Source organism: Centroberyx gerrardi, chromosome 19 (assembly GCF_048128805.1).
Source record: "Centroberyx gerrardi isolate f3 chromosome 19, fCenGer3.hap1.cur.20231027, whole genome shotgun sequence".
NCBI lineage: Eukaryota > Metazoa > Chordata > Actinopteri > Beryciformes > Berycidae > Centroberyx > Centroberyx gerrardi.
The window spans coordinates 20,058,104-20,080,439 of NC_136015.1; the positions used below are offsets into that span (position 1 = coordinate 20,058,104).

The following is a 22,336-nucleotide window of genomic DNA, read 5'->3' on the forward strand; positions in this document are numbered from 1 at the left end:
ATCAATGAGATAATAAAAAATCCCCAAATTGCCTTTTAAGTCCAGAATCCTCCTCAATCTTTTAAGGCCGGGGCAGATCATATCCTAAATCCTGCCTTTAGCCCAGTCATACTCTCCCAGCTGTCCCAGCAGATGGCCCACGAGTCTGAACCCCCCCCCCCACCTCTTCTCCCTCAGTAAACAGACACACACACACACACACACACATACAAACACACACACACATACTGACACACACGTACACACGCCTCATTCATGCTGACAGCTCAGACCCAGGTGACAGGAAGAGAAAGCCAGAGAGAGAGAGAGAGAGAGGGAGGGAGAGATGAGAGGATGGAGGGAAGGAGGTGTGTACAGGAAAGAGAGCGGAGGAATGCGTTCTGCGGAGGGAGAGAGAGAGAGAGACGGATGTGAGATGACAGCGAAGCAGACAGCTTGTCTTCGCCGTCCTCGCCCAACGACAGAGAGCAACTTTGAAGTCGGGTTTTTACCTTGTGCTGCGAACGCTGCCTCCGCTGACCCAGTTTTGTACGACTCTCTGCGTCGGCACCTTGTTCACTCGCTCTATAAATACTCAAAGGCTCAAAGATACCCTTTCTGGTGTTTGAACTGGGGGTGATGGAGAGAGTCAAAAAGATGGGGGGGGGGGGGGGGCAGGAGCCACAATCGCTCCATTGACAAAATCTTCCCCTGCACTGCAAAAAATCTCCATTTTAACAAGTCATTTAGTCAATTATTGAGTCCTAAATAAGTGAAAAAATCGGCCACTGGGGTTTGATCATTCCACTTGTTTCCAACGCAAATCAACTTGTTTCAAGAATTTTGTAGAATCAAGTGTCATTTTCTTGATAGTAGTGCAGTGATTTTGCCTTATTCTGACTTGTTTCAAGATACTGACACTCATTTCTAGAAGATTCCTGAAACAAGTGAAACTGCAGTGGAAACAAGTGGAGTTATCTCACCTCGCTGGCAGAATTTTTCTCTTGTTTTAAGAAAAATAAGCTTTGAAGGCTGAATATGAGACTAAATGACTTGTTAAGATGGCCGTTTTTTGCAGTGTAACCTTCCTGCGCAGAGCAAAATGACTTGTGCGTGACTCTCATAGTCTTGGAGCTCATTTCCTGACAGAAGGGGAAGAGGAGCGTGTGTGTGTGTATTGTCATCCTCCCTCCTCCTCCTCCTCCTCCTCCTCCTCCTCCTCCCCCTCGCACATGCTCACACACTTCCCACACCACACTTAAGGCAGCTCACCCCTGACTTTGTCTCTTGAGTCCCCCTTTTGATGAGCGGCCCTGTAGGGGTCACGACCCCCTTCATTCACCCCAGATGGCGCGGCACAAAGGCAGGCGGAGGCCGGCGCGGGCAGACGGAGCGGCGAGCTGATCGGGCGCTCTCAATGGCCGCCTCTCCTCTCCGACGCCCGCCGCTCCCCTCGCCAGAGCCAGGCAGCTGCTGCAGGGTCCCTCCCTCCCCCAACCCAAACCCAGACCAAAACACACACACACACACACACTCGTAAAAATCCACAAAAGCCTCACCGGGGATCCAGGATCAACTAACTAAAACCTCCCCCTTAAAATCGCACACAGATAGGCTCATAAAAGTGGGAACACACACCCGGTTGCGGCTGCCGTCTGCCCGGCCTCGGAGCTTCTCCCCAGGGAGTTCAGCACCCGCTACTAACATAAATGACTGAACATGAGAAATGACGCCACATTAACGTGGGCAAGACCATTTTGATGTTTTAGCCGTCCGTGATGTCAGAAATGAGTCTAAACTTCAGCAGAAGGGACGCACACCCAGCGAGGCGCAGACGTTTTGTAATAATTCCAATTACATTTGGTGGGATAAATAAAGCACAAAACTAAAAGAAAAGAGAAGAATGTGCGACTTGAATTTTCACGTGATTTCAGAAATGCAATATAACTATAGGATTGGCTATCAACTACAAAAGAAGCCGATTTGGCGCATGATGCCATGAGGAAAGCGTTGGGTTTTGGAAAAAGCGCCATGAATTCACACTGGAGACGAGCTTTACTGTGTGTGTTTGTTTTAAGTCAGCCAGTGTGGTCCTGCCTGGATTTTGGGGGATTAAGACTTAAGGAACCAATCAATTTAGACTGGGTGCTATTTCAGCGGGCAGTGCTTACAACACACACACACACACACACAGAGTCACACACACATGCACAACCAAAACAGTCTGCAGTGAACACTTGTAGGCTGTGCCATTCAAATCTGTCTGGCAGAGATGAATGTTAGTTGATGTGAATCAGATTTATAAACGGCCTTGACAAATCGGGTTCCTACGTGGCAGTGATAAATGTCACCGTGACTGATTAATTTCATGGCGGTTATTCACAGCAGGACACAAACACGGACAACTATGACAGTGATAAATGCCAAGAATCTGATTCGCTTGATTGTTATGCTGCATTAATAGACTGCGCTTTAGCCACGGTCTCCGTCCAGTCAGAATGGGTCCAGTGCTTTGGAGGCCAATCATCTGCCATTGAGACCCAAAACGCTGCAGGTTTTCTATTCCAACCAATCATCACACCAGCTAATTTCACTAATTAGATCCTCCTCTCTGTTGAAAGTGAGCTAATTAGTGAAATCAGCTGCTATAGTGTCTGGCTGGAAGGAAAACCTGCATAATCATGGGTCTCAATGGTACATGATTGGAAATCCATTGTTCTAAAGTGTGTATTGTCATGAAGACCCGGTCAGTGATGCTTCTTTCATAATGCTGCTCTCAGCAGTTTGATAATTATGAGTCCGGACCGGTGATAAAAGATCAGCATGAGCGAAAAGTCCCACACTGAGGCTTAGTTAACATTTTTTCCATTGAGACACCAAGATAGGCTCACATCCATGTTTCATCTTCAATATGAAAATTATGAAAATCTTTCTGTATTTCAATATGGCTTCTGAATTTGTCTGAGTCAGTCTTAAAGAGCAATGGGTATTAATAAAAGTCAAAAGTATTCCCAGTTTGTTGATATGTTTGTTTTGTTCCATTTACAGCTCTTTGTAAGTTTTATTATTAAGTAAGCAATATATGTAAGTAATATTAATATTAATAATACTATTAATATTTTATTATAGGCCTAGTAGTGGTAGTAGCAGCAGTAGTAGTAGTACTAGTAGTAGTGTCAGTAATGGTAGTAGTGGTAGTAGAAGTAATAGTAGTAGTAGCTATACTAATAGTAGAAGTAGAGGTATTAGGATTTAGTATTAATACAGTATAATAGTATTTAGTATTAGCATTAGTATTATCTCCAGACACATCACCACTAATGGTCAGCATGTGTGTGTGTGTGTGTGTGTGTGTCTGTCTACTCAGAGATTTATAAAGACAAATCCTGCTCAGTGGGTCTGAATCAGCCTCTCTCGCTGCGAGACGTTTGATGTGGTTCCTGAAACGATCGAGCGCTGCCGCTCGGTTTCACGTTGCGAATGGAGAAGGAAGCCGCAGGATAAAATTAGCAGCGTGTGCGAGGTCACAGAACGGGGTTTCACTGTGATCCTGCAGCAGCACCGACCGTGTGAAGTGGTCCACCAGCGTGCCCAGCAGCTCGCCCACCCGGTCCTGGTTGGGGCACAGCTCCCCCCGCTGCAGGCACAGCAGGACGTCGTCCTGGGAGGACGTGTGCAGCGCCACCATCTGGTCGACCCCGCTGGTCACGCTCAGTCCCGTCAGCTGCAGGGTCAAACAAGCACAAAGACACAAAGTCAGACACCAGCACGGACAAACTGTGGATGAACATGGTGAAGGAGGATATCTGAGAGGGCGTTCTTCACTTGTGCACGATGTAATGCAACTCTCGTGTTTTATTAGTTATCCCACACCAGAAAAAAAGTGTTTCGGAGGCTTCATCAGGCCTTGTTTCCTCTAGTTGATTTCCTTCACCAACACTGATTGAAGTATTTGTCTGGTATGTGCATTCTCTTCTTATTTATGCACCAACAATCTTCACTTGTACCCATAATCACAGTAAAGACATGCACTCCAGGGTATTCTTGTTCATTATGTTCATTATGTCTTTTATTATACAATGGTTTTATACGGCAGTTACAAATGCATGTGTACGGTCTGACATGTTTTCCTCCAAAGCAGTGTACACACACAAGATTAATAAAAACAGGAGAAATGAGAAAGATTGCCAACTAACTCCCTATTTACCCAAACAGTTGGCATAGCAACCAATAAAGCATGCAGTTGGAGCACATCTCTCTCCAATCAGACTATTTGGCTGAAACTACCTATTGTATAATAAGTGTTATAGCCTGCCACTGAAATAACAGCATAACAGGTACTCTGGCAAGTGTCTGGATAGGAATGAAGATAGCCTTTATACTTATATGCAGTGCTTAAAGTGATAAGTTGAATTGGACAAGATTCTACCCAGTTCTTCTTCTATTTATTTCAAACTAAACGCTGTTACTGCTGCCAGAAACATAAAACGCATCACTTAGTGCTGCAGGGTTTTTTTTTTCCCAGGAAAAGCCTACCTACCTATGTAAATGATCATGAACTGACTATAGGTTGAATCACTATTGTTTTATCAATCAGCGATAGAGAAAAGCAAACCAGAAATGTATTTACTGTATATGGGAATGCCACGGATTATTACTTTAATGCGTAGTACCTGTTAACCTGGTACAGTATGGCAAAGTATATCCTGGATAAAAAAGCAGGCTGTGAAAGACGTCAGCGGATTATTTCTGCCTGGAGTATGTAGGGTGAGAGTAATGCTGCCCGGGGCACACGTGCAGAGGTGCAGTGTGTGTGTGTGTGTGTGTGTGTGTGTGTGTGGAGGTGCAGTGAGGGGAGGGGAGGGGGGGGGGTCAGTCGAGAGTTGTGACCCAGTTGGAATAATGCACAGATTTATTGTGGCTGAGGGGAATGGGAGCGAGAGAAAGGGAGATAGAGTGTGAAGGAAAGAGTCAGAGAGAGAGAGAAAGAAGGCGAGGGATGGAAAGAGAGATAAACAGAAGGAGAGAGAGACGGAGAGAGAAAGTGAGGTACTATATCTCATAGAACGGGAGAGAGAGTGGACTAAGCCTCTTACGGCCCCCAGTGAACTCAGGTTAATCCAGCGGGGCCTGCAGTACGCTACGCGGTCCGTCCTTGTGCCGTCAAGGCCGGCTCCCGGTACAACCTGTCCTCTCCTTCCAGTGGAGGGAACAGTGCTGAGGCGGAGGTTACTCACCGCCTCGTCACCGCGCACGGGACAGCGCCGCAGTACGCCACGTTTCAAGTGAAGTGCATCAGGGGGGAAATGACACTAACAGCGCTCGGTGTCGCAAAACAGACAAACAGGGAACTAGGTGGTATTTTGCTGCAGCTCGTATGGACGGGCAGTACAGTAGAGGGTGATAAAAAAATAAAATAAAAAAAAGTGGGGCCCATGAGCTTTATTTATGGCTGCACAAAAATGTTTTCGCCCTCCACAGACGTCTAGAGAGTGATAAAATATTCAATCATTTCTGAGGTTGAACTGAGAAAAAACATCTTGCGTATTGCAGTTGCTCTCAATTAACATATTTCTCAAAACTAAGGTCCATGCTCTCAAAAGCAGTTAACACATCCATCTAAACCTTTGATAGTTTTGCAAAACGAACTGTACGTTTTCATTTTCACGCAAAATGCAAAACTACATATATAATCTTTTCAAACTCTCCAAACTAATTGAGGTCAGTCCTCTCAAAACAGTTCACGCAGCTGTCTAAACTCTTTATAATTTTGCAAGACTAACTGTACCTTTAACTAATAGTCTAATAATACCTTTCCAATGTTTTCACACAAATCACAAGACTATATACAGTATACCATAAATCCTCTGGCTTGACATAAATACTGTAAAAGGGTTGATAAGGAGTAAAGTCATAACAACATTGAAGTGATTTATCTTGTTCATCAATGCTTCTACCTCCTTACTGTATCACACATACACAAACATGTAAAACTGTCAGATAATACTTTTACATGTGCAACTGAAAGATTGCATATTGTAGTATTTCCAAAATTGTGAGGAATCAACATTTTGCTTACTTTTTACAGTTCCATAAAATCAGATTATGGACAAAGGGATTGTGTAACTTTCTGATAAACGATTTTTACTGTTAGTTTTCCTGTGTGGATAAAGCTGAACATATCATCTAATAATAGATAACATGCAATTTTGACACCAGTATTTGGTTTTCATAAAGATGTGATCTGAAAAGAAAGCAGCACTTCATTTGTTGGGCTGTTTTGAATGTGTTAACTGTTTTCAGAGCATGGACCTTGGAGAAATGAGTCAAATCAATTGAGGAAAAACCGTAATAAGCATCACGATTACACAAGACAGAAGAAGCTATCATTTATTCACATTCTTCAAGCAGTTTTGGGCCTCAGCCCGTGGCTCGGCCCTCTTGGCCCTCCTGGTCAGTTCTGGCACCGCTGTGGCTCCATGTATTGCAGAGTCTTGTGAGACAAAGTGAGGAAAGAGCTGCACTACTTCTTTCAATGCTCTCTTTCTCTCTTTCTGACCTGAATTCAACTCAAATCCCTCAGTTTGAGCAGCAGTGCTTAATGGTATCAGCTATCTTTAGCCTTTCCATTGCTGCATAATGACGGTTTTTAACCCTCTGGCGTGTTTGTGCTCTCTCTCCAAAACCACTCCTGGACGTCCAGCTGTGCTGCCTCGGTATGTCAGGTGGGTGTAATTGGTCTTTACTCAAATCTGCAGTGAATTGCACAGAAAGTGGCACTTCACCATCAGAAACTCTACCAGTCACACCCAGTGCTTCCCACACTGTTTCTTTGTATCTGTCTCAGGCTGTCTCTCTCTCTCTCTCTGACCCCCCACACACACACACACACACACACACACACCCCTCCTCTCTGTAGATACTTAAAGGCACAATCAAATCAAAAAATTCTCCTTCACCTTTTCAGCCAATTCTCCACCCATTTAACAATAAATGACAAAAAAAATCACAAATCATCACGTACCAGAAGGCATACATACAAATTCCAAACCATAATATTATCACATAATATTTGAACCTCCTCTCTGCCCCTCCCATCATATAAAACAGCCTTTCTCTCCCTATAACGGATACTGCTACCTCATTGGTTTACTTTTGAATGATCCCTGCCTATGTTATGCCCCGCCCCGACAGTTCCCCAAAGGACTGACATGGAAATAAGCTCCTGAGCTTTATTATGTCATCCTGACACTTTTCTTTGGATTCATGTATATCTGCTGTCTGACGAACTGTATATGTGTGACTGAATGGGAATTTGTCACATAAATTCAATCAATCAATCAACATCCTGTTTCCACCAGAACTACATGGACTTATGGAAGCAAGATGATCTCAAAATGCCATTTCAGTGTGACTAATATATAAGTTGTTAGATACAGTGCAAGTTGTGAGGCTGACTGCATACCGCATTACATGCATCTGTCTATGGGCAGAGGACACAATGTGCTGTTGAGTAGAGGAAAGGAAATTATATAATGCGTGCGACAATAATGAATGGATCATTAGTGGCATCGTAACCTCACTTAAAGATTGCATGAAACAGTCGTGTACTGTCTCTCACTATATCTATCCATCTCTCTCTCTATCTCTCTCTCTCTCTCTCTCTCTCTCTCTCTCTCTCTCTCTCTCTTCATGAGTCGACGCCCCTGTGAGATCCCTGATCCAATTTCTCAGATCAGTGCGTGAAATGAGGCAGGTTCGCCCCAGACGGCAGAACGTAATGCTAAGCCGGGCTGCCGATGTCGTAGTGCGGCCACAGGCGCACGTACCATGCACCAACACACACACACACACACAAACACACACACACACCACCAAGTAGCCTCATACCGCTCCACTCCCTCACAGCGACCAGGGAATGTAGGTCAGACACCTTGTACTTTATCCCAGCGGCGCAGTCCCCCCCACCCCCACCCCCCCCCCCCCCCACCCCCCCCTCTGTCCTGTCCCTTCACTTCTCCCTCAATACCTGTCCCCTCCTGTCTAAACCCCGCCCGCCTTTGTCTTCCTTGACCCGGGTCACTGTGATCCATCATTCACATGAATGCTTTAATCTGATTTCCTTGCAGTACTGGAGCTGCAGTTCTGTTGTACTGGAGGTGAGAGAACCTTTTGACTCAGGGGGCGTGACCCGTTTTACAGGACATTCAGTCAGTGACAGAGCAGTAGAAGAGCGAGTTGGGTCAGTTGGTAGGTCAGTTGATGTGTGTGTGTGTGTGTGTGTTAGCATGCCTATGTATCCATATGTGTGTCACCTGTGTGTGTGTGCATGTGTGTGTCTGACCCATTTTATGGGACATACAGTCAGTGACAGATCAGTAAAACAGCAATTTAGGTGAGTCGGTAGGTCAGTTGGTGTGTATGTGTGTGTGTGTGTGTGTGTGTGTGTGTGTTAGCATGCCTATGTATCCACATGTGTGTCATCTGTGCGTGTGTGCATGTGTGTGTGTCTGACCCATTTTATGGTACAGTCAGTGACAAACCAGTAAAGAGTTAGTTGTGTGAGTCAGTATGTCATTTAGTGCAGTGTGAGTGTGTATGTGTGTTTGTGCGGTGTGTGTGCGCGCGTGCATGTGCGTATGTACCCATGTGTGTATCCATATCTGTGTGTATCCATCTGTATTAGCATAGAGAGGTGTGTGTCTGCATGCCTGTGAGGAGGGAATCAGCAAGGCCTCAAGACAGTCTGTGTGTGTGCATGTGTGTCTGTGTTTTTGTGTGTGTGTGTGTGTGTGTGTGTTGTCAATTGCGTCTGTGCCTCTATGCATGAATGAGTGTGAGTGTGCATCCATGCTGTGCTCTCCCCAGTGAGTACTTACAGCGTCTAAGGGAAGCCGTTTCAGAACCTTGTACTGCTTCTTTGGCTCTAATTTGTAGATGTGCTTGTCTGTGACGAGCAAGCCGCGGTCTGTGCTTTTGTTGAATCTATTCACCTGAGAGCGGAGGGAAAGAGAGAAAGAGAAGATAAAGCCTCACATTTGTTCAACGGTAATTTCCTATTTTCAGGATCGTTTGGGTTTTCACCGCTCTCTATTCAAAAAGAGATTTTTCTTGCGAAGCGCCAAACAAGCAACACATACAAAAAAAAAAGAATGGTGAGACAAATGCTCTATTGGATCTGTGGAGGTTTTTTTTGTGCACAATATCATATCAAGTCCACATATCCTCGAATATACTTTGGCTAAAGCAGCACCCAGAATTTAGTGGAAACCTCCTCTCTAAAATCCCTGATAAGGAAAATATGGCCATTATTATCCTGTGCTGCAGTAAAGTGATAAGAGCAAGTTCAGCACAAGGTAAAATAAAGCACAGGGCTTGAGTTTACTCGATTTCAACTGATTCAAGCTAATTAAAAAAATTAAATTGAAAATCTTAGAGGTTAAGAAGACTTTCGGAATAAATTAAAATGATTCCTATTATGATTAATCTTCTGATTTTTTGACTTCAACCCGGTTCCATTCTTGTAGGGCCGTATTCATTGTTACAGCAAGTCATCTTGAAAAGATAAGCTGATACAAAAGCTTTAAGAGAAACTGTGAGGAGGTTGGGAAGAGGAAGAGAGGGAGCGAGAAAAACAACCCAGAGCTAAACGACAACACAAGAGACAGAAACTCCTTGTGGCTACAAACACACATTACAATTCAGACGTACCTTCCTGCAGAAGCCGGAGAAGAGGACCTGCCCGTACTGGTCTTTGTTCCTCAGCTCCTTGGAAACCCTGATGAAGCCGGAGCTGGTCTGAGGACAGTCCCTCACCTGTGCAAATCAAAGGCCCGGGTTACATAAAGCTGACTATCGCCACCAGCTACAGATGGGATGGGATTGTATCTCCTCATTAGTCATAAAAACTCCCCATAACCTCTCTCAGGCTCTTTCAAGCCTTTTTATCGCTCCGATTCCATAAGCAGCAGATCAAAGCCGGGCGCCCCGGGCGGCTGTTACCAGACACGGGCTTTGACGTGCCGTCGCACAGCGAGCAGGGGCGCTGATACTGGAGCCCAACTCCTTGATGAGAAATACAGTGGCGGCGAGAGAAGGAAATCTAAAACTGTGTAGAGCAAGACTCCGATAGAGGGGGACGATCATGAAAGTGAAGGGTCGATAAGGTCAGATGGTGTGTAGAATAGTTGATCCAGAGAGACGGAGAGTAGACTAAGTTACAGCTAATTCACTTGTGCTGAATTTATGGGGCAAAAAAGTAAATAATCTCCTGTGACAGGTGCCCAAATAGCAAAGTGAAAAGTGTGAAAAGTGAGAGGTCTGCGCTCTCTCTCTCATTTCTAGCTAAGGCTGCACACTTAATTGAAAAAAATTGAAAATCGCAACATGAACTACTTCAATTTCCAAATTGCACAAGGCTGGAATTATTTTATCAGATTGGTTGCTGCTCAAAATGGCTAAACATGGTATTCTGGTGCTGAGCCCGATTTCTGGCCTATTAATTCAATTATACAGTAAAAAAATTGTCTTGTTTGCTGAAAAATCTAAAATATTGAAAAATCTGTGTCTGCATGCTGCATTGCAATTTATATCGCAATTGCAATATCCTGTCCTTATGAGTCCACACCCCAGTAAGATCCCTGTTCTCATTTTTAAGATCAGTGTGATGTAAAAATAAGTAATAAGTAAAAAGTGATTTTATTTTAGGTTTCTGAGAAAGTGGGGCAGAAGAGGATTAATTGATTTGAGTTCCAAGATTCATCTCAGAATTCTGACTTTAAACTCAGAATTCTGACAAGAATCTTGGAACTCAAATACATTTTTCACACGTGGCCCTAATCCTCTTCCGTAGGTACATTAACTGGTCTCTCTCTCTTTCTCCCTCTCTCTGTCTCTCTTCCTTTCTCTGCCCCCCTCCTCCTCCTCTCTGTATTCACTCTGTGTATCAGCTGTTAGACGCTTACATCCAAAGCGACTTAGTCCAAGCACAAGTCACGACTCAGCCCGGCTACATACCACATTGCACACATACATATCTATAGGATCAATGGGTCTATAGGTAAGTGGACTAATAATCACGTGCAGCCGGAGCCGGAAGCAGCTAAACGAGGCCCATGAGTCACGGGCCGTCTAACGAAGTAAAGGAGGGAGGGAGTCAGGGTCTGCAGCAGTCATGCTCACGGTCCCTCAAGGCGTCTTTCACGCCCGGAGCCACCAAACAACCTCAGATTAGCTGCTAAATGATCCGAGTGTGGGATTCATTAAAGAAGGACTGTGTTCACGAGCTCCGGCCTGCAGACTTTAGTCACACGGCTGCTGTTTACCGCGAGGCTCGTCACATGGACTGTAGAGTCTCGGGGCGATGGGCCATTCCCAGTGATGTCATCCTGCACACTGCAAGTCATCCGAGTCTCACTGTTGAAGTCTTATTTTTATTAAAACAAGTGAATAAATCCACTTGTTTCCAATGCCATTTTCTAGAAACAAGTCTCTTGAATCAAGGCAAAATAAGGCCGATCGCAAGTGTCAAGAAAATGACGCTTGATTGAAGAAAAAATCTATAAAAATTAAGATTTTGAGAGTCATTACTAGATCAATTCACTTATTATGATGGATATTCAAAAATTATAGCAAAGAAAATATATATGAAAATATACAAAAATATAGGAAAGAAAATTAAAAGCAACAGCATTCTAATTTTGAATAATAATTAATTACAGTGAAAAATGGCGATATTCAATCTCGCTGAAAATATCGCAATATTTGGAGGATATCGATAATATTGAATATCGGCCCAAGCCTACTAGTTACCACAACAAAGTAATCTGATTACCATTAGCTTCATGTGATACTCATAATTAACCAGCACTAGTCTTGTGTGAAGCATATTGCTACTGTGAAGAGTCACCAAAGGATTCATGGACTAATTCAACATGCTGTGCGGTAGACAAACATGGAAATACACGATGATAGAACACAAGGGTACAACGGCTCCACTTTGTTTGTGTTGTGTTCGTGTGCGAGTCTTACGTTGGCCAGATAGTCCCTCTCCCAGGCGCGGCTGACGCCCCAGACCTTCCTCTCCCCGCTCAGCGCGCCCAGAGCCGCCACTTTGGCCCGGACCTCCAGCATGTCGGACGGAGGGATGTTCTTCACGATCTGCCTCGCCCACCACCTGACACAAAGAGGGAAAACATGAGAGGAAACCGAGTGGGCGAAAAAAATAAAAAAAAAATACATCAAAGGTGCAACAGAAAAGTACAGTAGGAGGTTCGGCTTCGAGCTAAACCCTGTGAGGCTAAAAATAGACTTTATCTGCAGTGGCAAAACATATCCTGGTCAACCTCCACCTCCCCCAAACACAAACACAAACACAAACACACACACACACACACACACACACACACACTCTACCCAAAGCTTCATTCAAGTTATTCTGCAGTTGTTGTGGGTTTACTGAAGCTGAATTTGCACAAAGACAAAACAAAAAATCTGCCAATGGGGTGAAATAATTTGACTTGTTTTCAATGGAAATCAATTTGTTTCAAGAATTTTCTTAAATCAAATGTCATCTTCTTGATACTAGTGAAGCGATCTGCCTTATTCTACCTTGATTCAAGATAATGACACTTATTTATGGAAAATTTCTAAAACTGCACAGGAAAAAACAGGAATTATCTCCCTTTGCTGGCAGAATTTTTCACTTGTTTGAGGTAAAATAAGCTTTAAAAGCCCGAATATGACACTAAACGGCTTGCTGAGATGGATATTTTTGCAGTGTACAGGCTGTATTTTCTCTGAGTGCTAAGTACTGTGTTCTGACCTGCGGTGCAGCATGAATGTGATCTGGTGAAACTGGGCCAGAGCGGCGGGGGGCGCGGGCCACTCCACGCTCTTGCCATAGTCGGCCATCGTGCGCACATTAGCGAACCTCCGCTCCACCTCCCAGAAGTGGGCCTTGACCTTGTAGCGCTTGTAGCAGCCCATGATGGTGTAGATGGCCCTCATGCGGCGGCACCGCATCCGAGCCAGAGCCCCGCGCCACACCTATAGGGGTCGAGGTCCAGAAAGAGACTTAGAAAGAGACGGACGCACCGTATAAAAGACGGCAAGCGAGAGGGGCAAAAGTGAAACGAGAACAGTGCAGGAGAGGAGAAAGGTGTCAGCGGAGTCTTGTGTGCAGAAACAAGACCGGGAGAGACTCCCGCTGAGTGGGAGACAAACTTGTGCTCCAGTTAAAGAACCAGACCTCACTGCAGAGTCACCGAAACTGGGTCACAGCAAAGAGAAAGAGAAAGAGCAGGGTATTTCATGGAGCTAGTGAAATAATTGATTTTAATGTAACTGTGCTCTGATCTCATTAATTATCCCAATTATTGTTACAGCAAATTGGGATTCAGGCTGGCAGATGAATTACAGTCTCCAACGTAACTAGCAGCCAGATATTCATGAGTCTGAGTGCAAGCTAGTCTCTTCACTTTGAAATCCAGAAGCCTACATGTGACACTGGTGAAGACGATGATGATGTGGGTGATTAGTGCTATTCCCAGGCTAATTAGCATCCAAGCTGTCCAAGACATTAAATTAGGTCTCCTTGTCAATGCATTGGGTTGACAGATCAATACATCCTCATTCACATACAAGCATGGTTTCATTGTCTAAAACAAATTCAACATTCAAAAATGACAATCTCTTAAACTGCAAGTTGAGCAGAGGGTGAAAAGTTCAAGTGATTATGACGATGATGATGATGGCCAATGATGAAAGCGATATTGCTAATAGCTCTCTTGACACCGGCTCTACTTCCAAACAAGTTTTTCTTGTACTTCATTGGCTGTTTAACTCTGTCTGACAAATTGTAATTGCCTGAAAAGTAAGATTGCGTTGTTTTAAGTGACAAAGGAGCCCTTTTTGACAGAAAGAAGTGTTGAAGAGTGAAGATGAAGTGTGATGATGTTATGTTTCTTTGTTTCCAAATATTTCACAGTCCAGACCAGAGTCTATTTTTTGCCAAATCACTCAGTCAAAGTCAAATGAGTCCTTGCAATAATAGAAACTTTGTCCTACATGTAATAATTTGTTTCTTAACATATTCAAACATATTCAAATCCTGAATATTGGGTGCAGAACTGATTAAAAACAATCAAACTATATTGCATTGTAGTTCATTTTTAACTCTCGACCTTGTTTTCACACTCAGTGGTGGCCTCCTCCCCCCCCAAGTTAAAAAGTCCTAGGTACACCACTGCTTCCAAAGCCGCCACACCTTCGGGACGGCTTACCTTCTGCAGGAAAAGCACCAGGATGGGGATGAGAGCGGCCCTTTCCTGCTCCAGGGTGAAGAGGGACCGGGGCGTTCGGACAAACAGCTTGTTGAGCCCGTAGGCCACGTCGTCCTGGAAACCGTGCTGGGTGACGATGGCCTCCACAGCCTCCCTGTCCGTGGCCATCAGGTGGTTCGGCCAGGTGTACTCACACGTCATTTTATACCTTAAGTAAGTACAGGAGGAGGGAGAAGGATCAGGGCTCATGATGACATCACTGTGTACTGTTCAGTATCATTTTTTCCTAATGATATGAAGTATGTGTGTGTGTGTGTAAGTGTTACATAAGGGTGGAAGTAACTAATTACAATTACTCGTTACTGTAATTAAGTCGCTTTTTCATGTAACTGTACTTAAAACAGTAATTTTACTTTTAAATTAGCTACTTTTTACTTTTACTTAAGTAGATTTTTACATCAGTAATTTCAACTCTACTCAAGTAAAACTTCAGCAAAGTAGCAATAATCCTACTTGAGTATAATACTTTGGTACTTTTTCCACCCCGGTGTTATGCTGAGCTGATAAAGCAGTAGACAGAGAAAAGACTCTTTTTCTCAACTTTTTCACAGAGGTGCGAACCAGTGAAAGAGCTGAAATCCTGCAAAAGCCTTGCCTCACTCAGTATATTTGACTGAGAACATCAGTAGGGCGAGAGCTTGTTCCTCCTTACCGCTGCAGAAAGCGTGCGTACGGCTGTCGGTAGGCAAAGCCGGCCCTGCGCACCCTGACGTTCTCCAGCAGGCCCAGGTAGGCCACCTGGTGCTGGCAGCGGGCGTCATCAAACAGCACCGGGGACTTCATCTCATTAGGCTTTACGCATCTCACATAGTACGGCTCCTGAAAGACAAGATGGAAGAGTTACAGGTAACACTTCAGTCGGTAATGGCTTTATCCCAGTGTTGTTGACACTTCAGCAAGACACTGAACCCCTGCCAGCTCCAGGATCCCTGTTTTATACACAGCAAATTCATATACACAATACACAATAATACTGCATTAGTACTTCATGAAAATCTCCCTCGTACATAAGGATGTAATGAAACAATGAAGTACTGACAGTATTATTGTGTACTTCCAATACTTTTCCATAGGTTTACACAGTATTGTGTGTTTGATGTGAGATGTTTTAATAAGCCTCTTGTTTTTTATCACCTGCACAAATTAGTCCTTTGCTCTCTTTTTGTGCGCTTTAATAATTTTTATCACTGTTTTTATCGCTGCTGTGTTCAGTCACTGTTCAAATAAACTAAGCTGAGCTTGTAAACAGTGACAGATAGAGCTCAGCCAAGCTGCAAAACTGCCAAATCGAGTTCATCGACCTTAATCAGACTTGCAAAATATTTCAGCACCAGCTACAGTGAGCAGCTGTGTTTCGCAATAGATCCAGCAAATCAATTTATTAACAGCACATTTAACTGCACATTAAAACTTCGAAGACGATAAAGCCTCCCTGCGCTGAGTTATGATTGGACGCCTGCAGCTTGACTGGATCTCTTAGGGACACATTTCCCTGTCAGAGAACAGAGACTGCTGTGCTTTCACTGTCTCTCACTCTCTGTCCCTGAAAGATGAACAAGGCAGAACAAAGTGAGCACTCTCTGAGCGCTCGCCGACACCGCCGTCCATCATGTCAGTGATGCATCGTGTGCATGAGCGCCCCCGGTTTTAACTCAGTTCAGCAGAGATTTAAGAAAAGAGGCAGGTGTGGAGGGGCCACTGAGGCGGTCAGACTGGGCTCAGGTGAGGAAAGCATCCGCTCCTTCAACGTGACCTGAAAAAAAAAAAAACGATCGCCTGGGGAGTTTCCTTTCACTTCACCTCAGCCGCACCGAGACACAACAACAGCAGGCCGTCCCAAAATAACAGCAGGAAATGTCAGACTTCAGTCAGTGAGCTGAGACCAGGAGAGGTGAGCAGCGCACTTTGTTGTGCGCCCGCCCCCTCCGCTCCAAACGCAGCCAGACAGGATGGGGATTAGCGACCTACAAAAACTGTTGCTCTCTGACACAAAAACAGCACATCGTTATGCATGCATGTTCCTGCTGGACGGCTACATGCTTTCACTCGGTCATAATCCGCAGCTGGTTTGTCAGCACAGCGGCCCTTCCTTCCAAAACACAGACACATCAGCCGGCTCAGAATAGCCTGTGACTCAGATCGGCGTTACAGGGACCAGAGCGGCTCTTTCTGGTGCGCAGCGTCTTCCGGATGATGACAGGAAAGTAAACCAAAGGGAAGATCTAGGTCAATGCTAAATACTAAGCCTGACACAGAAAAAATACAAACAAAGGAGGCAGCCTCAAGTGTCCTTGATTTGACACACGTTGCCTGGCAACAGGCTTTGGTGTGATTCTCCTTCCCAAACTTTTAGAGGTGGAAAACAAAAAAAAAAAACAGATCAGAGCTATTACGAACAAACTTTTTTTCAAAGACATCGCTGTAATTGACTTTGTACCGTATCCTATCAGAATTAGAGAATACACAATGAATGCAAATGATGGTAATTGCTATAATCAGTCTGAAAATTGCAAATGACATCCACAGATTCCCTCGGGGGGTTAAAGAGGGGAAGGGACCGAGATGTGAGCTGTGAGCAGAAACCACTGACCTTGCAGGCCAGTTTGTCCACCAGGGCCACGATGGAGTTCTTGAAGAGCGTGGCGGCGGTCAGGGGGCGCTTGGTGACTTCTGTGATGCTCAGCTGACCATCTGGCCACATCTCCTTCAGGACCGGGTTGGCACTACGAGAGAGAGAGAGAGAGAGGGAGAGAGGGAGAGAGAGAGGAGGCAGATGAAAAGCATGAAGGAGGGCAGAGAGCGAAGAGAGGACATCGTTAACTAGGGTAGCAGAGGAGTGAGGGGGGGGAAACAAGGTGATTGCAAACTCATTTTTACACTTAACCCAGTTGCAGAACTGTCATCGTGACGGAAAAAACTGTCGGTGAAGACTGCGTTTGGCACCTGTTGTACATGAGACGCTTGAAATCTTGGAAAAGCAGGTCCTTGTTTTTGTCCAAAAAGCCCTCGACAGAATATCTGTAACAGAGAGACGGAGAGAGAGAAAGTGAGCGGGGAGGGAGAGCGAGAGAGTGACCAAAAGTAGTTCGAAGTAAGGGCGGGGGGGAAGCACTCAGGTGAAGGCAAGAAAAGAGTCTAAATGCTAAAAATAAAGAAGTTACACAGTCAGACAGTAAGTAACACAGCTTGTAAGTGTGTGTCACCTCATCTTTACCCCTTAACCAACAACTGTCTACACTTCAGCTCCATCAGTCCCTTTTCCACACACAGCTCTTCCAATCCAAATGTGTCACAAAGTCCTGAGGCGGAGGATTAGAATAACGGTCACGCTGCTTAGTTGATTTACAAATTAGGCACACGGACAAATTCCCCGCGGCTCACGTTTGGAAAAAAAAACCAAAAAAACGAAACTGTCTCCTGACTACATTGTCAGCGTTCCTTCAGACTAACAGCTGTTGGTTTTGGTGAGGCGTCGGTAGAAGGGCATGTTTTTATAAACCATTCAACCCTTTTGGGCTACAGGAGGACACATGAGGTGAGAAGTAAATCATCCCTCGCTCTTCTTCTACCTTTTTTTCTCACTTGCACATCATCAACGCATATTTAATGCAAGCTTTACAGTGTACACTTTGCAAAATGTGCATAATCTACGCACACAACGTACATGCATGCATCCTTTTTTATAGGATGCACAAAATTATCCGCAGAAATGATGCATACTTTAGCACTCTCTTTCACACACACATTCCACGCACTCATTTACATACTCTCTTTCTCTCTCTCTTTCACACACACACACACACACACACAAACAAAACAGACACACAAACAAACACGCAGCGTGTCACATGCATTCTGCATGGCGCTGTGACTGTGTCCTCGGCTGTCACATCTGGAGGCAAAGGAGAGAGGGTGCTGGGCATGACAGATGTGTCCCCTTGGCTCATGGGTGCCGAAAAACCACCTGACCAGATTCTGGGAAGCTCGCCGAAGAGAAACGGAGAGAGTGAGAGCAAGAGAGTGAGAGACAGAAAGAGAGAGAGAGAGAGAAAGAGAGAGAGAGAGCACAGAACACACAAGCACACACTGTCACAGCACAGCACACATTTACAAGGACAGCACAGTGCCGGACAGGACAGACAGGAGAGGACACACTGAGATAAAGGCAGCGGCTCTCCAGAGATTGGAGGATGATTTAGAGGAAGGTATATTTAAGTATGAGGGTCAAGGCTGGTGCAAGGGTAGGGTTTGCGTTATGCAAGGTGAAAGGTAGCAGCGTGCGGCGTTAGTATCGAGAGAGGCAGGTGGCAGGGAATGGGCAATTTCTCGCAATATAAAGTTGTATGGTAAGGGAATTCGATATATATCCTATGGCAGAGTTTACAAAGCATACGGCTGTTCAAAGTGCTGCATGTGCAGGTTGAAATACTGCGGGGAATTAAAGTGTGGCTGGCAAAGAGAGCCAGGTGAGGATTGCAGTGCAGAAGGGGGAGAGAAAACGGAACGAGGAAAGGGAAGGAAGGGAGGGAGGGAGGAGGAGGGAGCGAAGTAGGTCAAAGCCTGCGATAGTGGTGGTTTGGTTGAGGGGAGGGGAGGGGAGGGGGCAGAGGGTGGCTGGGACAGGGGTATATTTAGATAGACCGGGATAGGATAGGATGGGACGGGACGGGGTAAGACGGAGGGCAGTGTCACCGGGGAGGTGTGGGGACCTGACAGGGGGTGACAGCTCGGTCTGACGCGGCCCGGGGAGAAGCCGAGGCTGGGCGAGGCCGGGGCGAGGCGGGGTGACGGGGACGCAAAGTGACAGCGACGGCCATCTGTCACTGTCACACCGCTGCACGCTCTTATCCAGCCCGTCACGTTGGACGTTACGCTGACATGAAAGAGGCGCTCGGGGGAGGGAGGGAACACAGCGCAGTAATTGTGTGCAGGAGCGGTCCTCGGAGTCAGCGGCGGATGATTGCAGAGCTAGAGATTGCTCGGTGTTTCTGCGTGTGTTCGACACGGTGTTAGCCCGGATTTCCCCGAGTCAAACACCCTCAGTAAACCTCAGACTCCGGTTCTCCTTGATTACTGCTGCTGCTACATCTTGCCGAGCCAAAATAGTCTCATCAGCTGCCTCATTCCCTCCCTCCCTCCCCGTCCTGCTCCTTTTCTTGTTCCCTTGACATATTAACGTCCTTCCCCCCCCCCCTAGATTGAGGACAGTACACGTGAGCGGTGTGAATCTCGTGACACCCAAGCTGTGATGGGCGTCCAGCGGCCGGTGGGCCTCATCTGGACACCGTGCCGCTCGACTCCAGCCCCTTCATTAACTTCTCCCTGACAGACCAAGTGGATCAGTGGAGGAGTCGGAAATCGAAAACTGTGACCTCCAGTCAGTGATCATCATAAAGCAAACGACCACCGACATAAACAAAAAGCAATTATGCTTTCAGAGAGTATAAAAGCTAAAACGATCCTATTCTCATATGACATATATCAGTTTGATAGCACTAACTATGATGGATGCTATGAATTTATCTCATGAGGCGTGTCCTAGTGGCTTAGTTGGCTAATGTTACCATAGAAACGCAGCATCCTGGGTTCAAATCCCATCAGGTCAACTCCTCTCTGTCCCCCCTAGTCTCTCCTGTCTCTCTCTATTATGACTATCTAATGAAGGCAAACATGCCCAAAAAAGAATTAGCTTTTATCTCAATTCAGTTCAATTCAATTCAATTTGGCTTTACTGACATTACAAGAAAAAGTTATGTGTTGCCAAAGCATTCAGTGTGGGTCAATATTACTATAACTACATGCAATACAATCATCATTGTAGTATTTTAGTATATAAAGAACATATATACATACATACAGTATATACACAACAATCAACACAGCAAAATAAACCACAGTATAGCATGCTCCAGTGTCTTTGTCAGTTCAAACCATTTCTCTGATCATCTGACATACAAATTCAGCATAAACTTGTATGTTTTCTTGTATGTAATATTTTATATAAAGCTGTATACACAGGAATAGAATGAATAGAGCAGACACTTTCTGATGGGTCAAGGTAATTTCTTTTGGCACACTTCTATATGGCTACCATAGAATTTAGATGTCGTAGTCATGGCAAAGTTGAATTATGTCATCGCCGTAGTAACACATGACGTTCGCTGAGTCTAATGCACCAAATCGACGCTGATATCCATGAGAACATTATCAAACATTCTGTAACAGAACGTCTTAAGGTGAACCAATCAAATGACCGTTGAAGATTTGATTAGGTGTGGCTATTCTATTCATTCCAGTTCTATGGGTGTATATTGGCCTAAGAAGCTGAGTTAACTCTATTCTGCAAATGAAAACACACAATTTTAACCACAGACCTTTGCAAATGCCAAAAACACTTGTGTCTGGTATTGTTGGAAAGATTAACTTCTTATCTTTCATTTGAACTCAGATTTACATCTTTGATGAGAGCGAAGTGGTCACGGAAATTATCTTCCCTGTAGTAACCTGACAATTTTTTCCCATATTTTCCTAAACCATCACGCTCTTTCTGTGTCCTGTGACCTCTGGGAATATCATGGACAACGAATTTCAGCTGTGGGATACTTCTAGCATCATAATGCTTATAAATTGTCTTTCTGGGCTCATACCGTCATTATGCATTATGCATATATCATTAGAAAGACAATTTCACTGTTTTCAACTGTCACAAATAATATATTATCAGGCTGAATATTAACCAAAGTCTTTTGAGGGCAGTAAGGATAATTGTCAAAACGAATTTATGAATTTAGAACATTTTCTAGTCAATAAAGCCTTCATTTTTAGCACAAACGCTAACTATGCCACTGGAATGCCTCTATGAATAAACCCACTGCCAATGTCATAAATTGACCGCTCTTAATAGGATTATATGGCTTATGCTTCTTAACTCTACACAACAGCCTGTCACTTTTTCAGCCGCAGACGGTGACCCGGGCGGAGGCAGACGACTGTGATGAAGAGTGTAAATATGTGAGCGACTCACGTGACGTCTCCGGCGTAGTGGCGAATACGGAAGTGTCTCTGGAAGTCCATGGTCTTGTCAGTGGGGCTGAGCTGGAAAAGGGGAGAAAACACTGTTAGTGCAGAGTCAAAAGAGAAGAAGAAAAATTTCATGATTAAATGTTAATGACACACATCTTTGAGAGAAGGGAGCGATGAATGCCTTTTATCATTTCATATCATGGCTCAACAGGAAAGCATCTTATGATGGCTGAAACAACACTCAAGGGGAAACTCTGCTCTCTACTGACAGAAAGGTGGAACTGCACTGGAGCTATAAGGTTTAAAGTCACAATGAAATGAAAAATGACTTTTTCATCTCGTTAGATAATTCTCCATATCACAATATACACCTGTTAAACAAAAAATGCTCCAAAAACAAAACTATTTATTTTATGCAGTTTGTGCTTTTTGGAGTATTCACCCCCGAAAACCCATGGACACCATGGTGGCTGGAATTTATTCATTTTGAAGAATCAGGAATTTGTAACACCTCAAATTTATACACAAAGCATTTCACAGTGGATTGGGGTTTGTTATAGTGCAACCCTGCGTTACGTCCCAGCATTGTTTAAATCATAAATATGTTGAATTACAGAAGCAAGACGCCATCGAAATGCCGTTTCCTTGAGACTTTAAGAAATTCAACCCTTCACCCTACAAAGGAAAAAGCCAGTAACTTAAATTTTGGCTGAAAATGTCACTGATTTTGTCATTTTTGTTACTCATGGTTAAGTCACCACCTCCTACTAAGTCAACAAATCAGCACATTTGCAGAAATCTCTTTACAAAACTTAAATTTTTCCATGTTTATTAGTTTCACACTGAGCAATTACTGCACTCACATGCTTTTGTAGGGCAGCTTAAGTGTCTGAAGAAAGGAAGTGTTTAAAAAAGACCTCCAGAATGTTATCGACTATTGGTAAATTAAATAACAGTTGTTCATAGGATTTACAGGTTTTGGAAATGGCTGC

General features: G+C 44.5%; 1 protein-coding gene across 1 annotated transcript in view; it reads right to left on the minus strand.

The window, feature by feature from the left end:
* The window catches only part of myo1g (myosin IG), a 42,702-nt gene that overhangs the window by 10,709 nt on the left and 9,657 nt on the right, over window positions 1-22,336 (minus strand). The window contains exons 12-21 of the mRNA XM_071894916.2: window positions 21,346-21,416; window positions 17,265-17,339; window positions 16,912-17,044; window positions 14,974-15,140; window positions 14,262-14,469; window positions 12,803-13,026; window positions 12,010-12,154; window positions 9,691-9,795; window positions 8,859-8,972; window positions 3,546-3,703 (exon numbers count right to left, since the gene is read on the minus strand). Coding sequence (XP_071751017.2) covers window positions 3,546-3,703; window positions 8,859-8,972; window positions 9,691-9,795; window positions 12,010-12,154; window positions 12,803-13,026; window positions 14,262-14,469; window positions 14,974-15,140; window positions 16,912-17,044; window positions 17,265-17,339; window positions 21,346-21,416 — 1,400 coding nt within the window. The remainder of the gene's footprint in view (window positions 1-3,545; window positions 3,704-8,858; window positions 8,973-9,690; window positions 9,796-12,009; window positions 12,155-12,802; window positions 13,027-14,261; window positions 14,470-14,973; window positions 15,141-16,911; window positions 17,045-17,264; window positions 17,340-21,345; window positions 21,417-22,336) is intronic.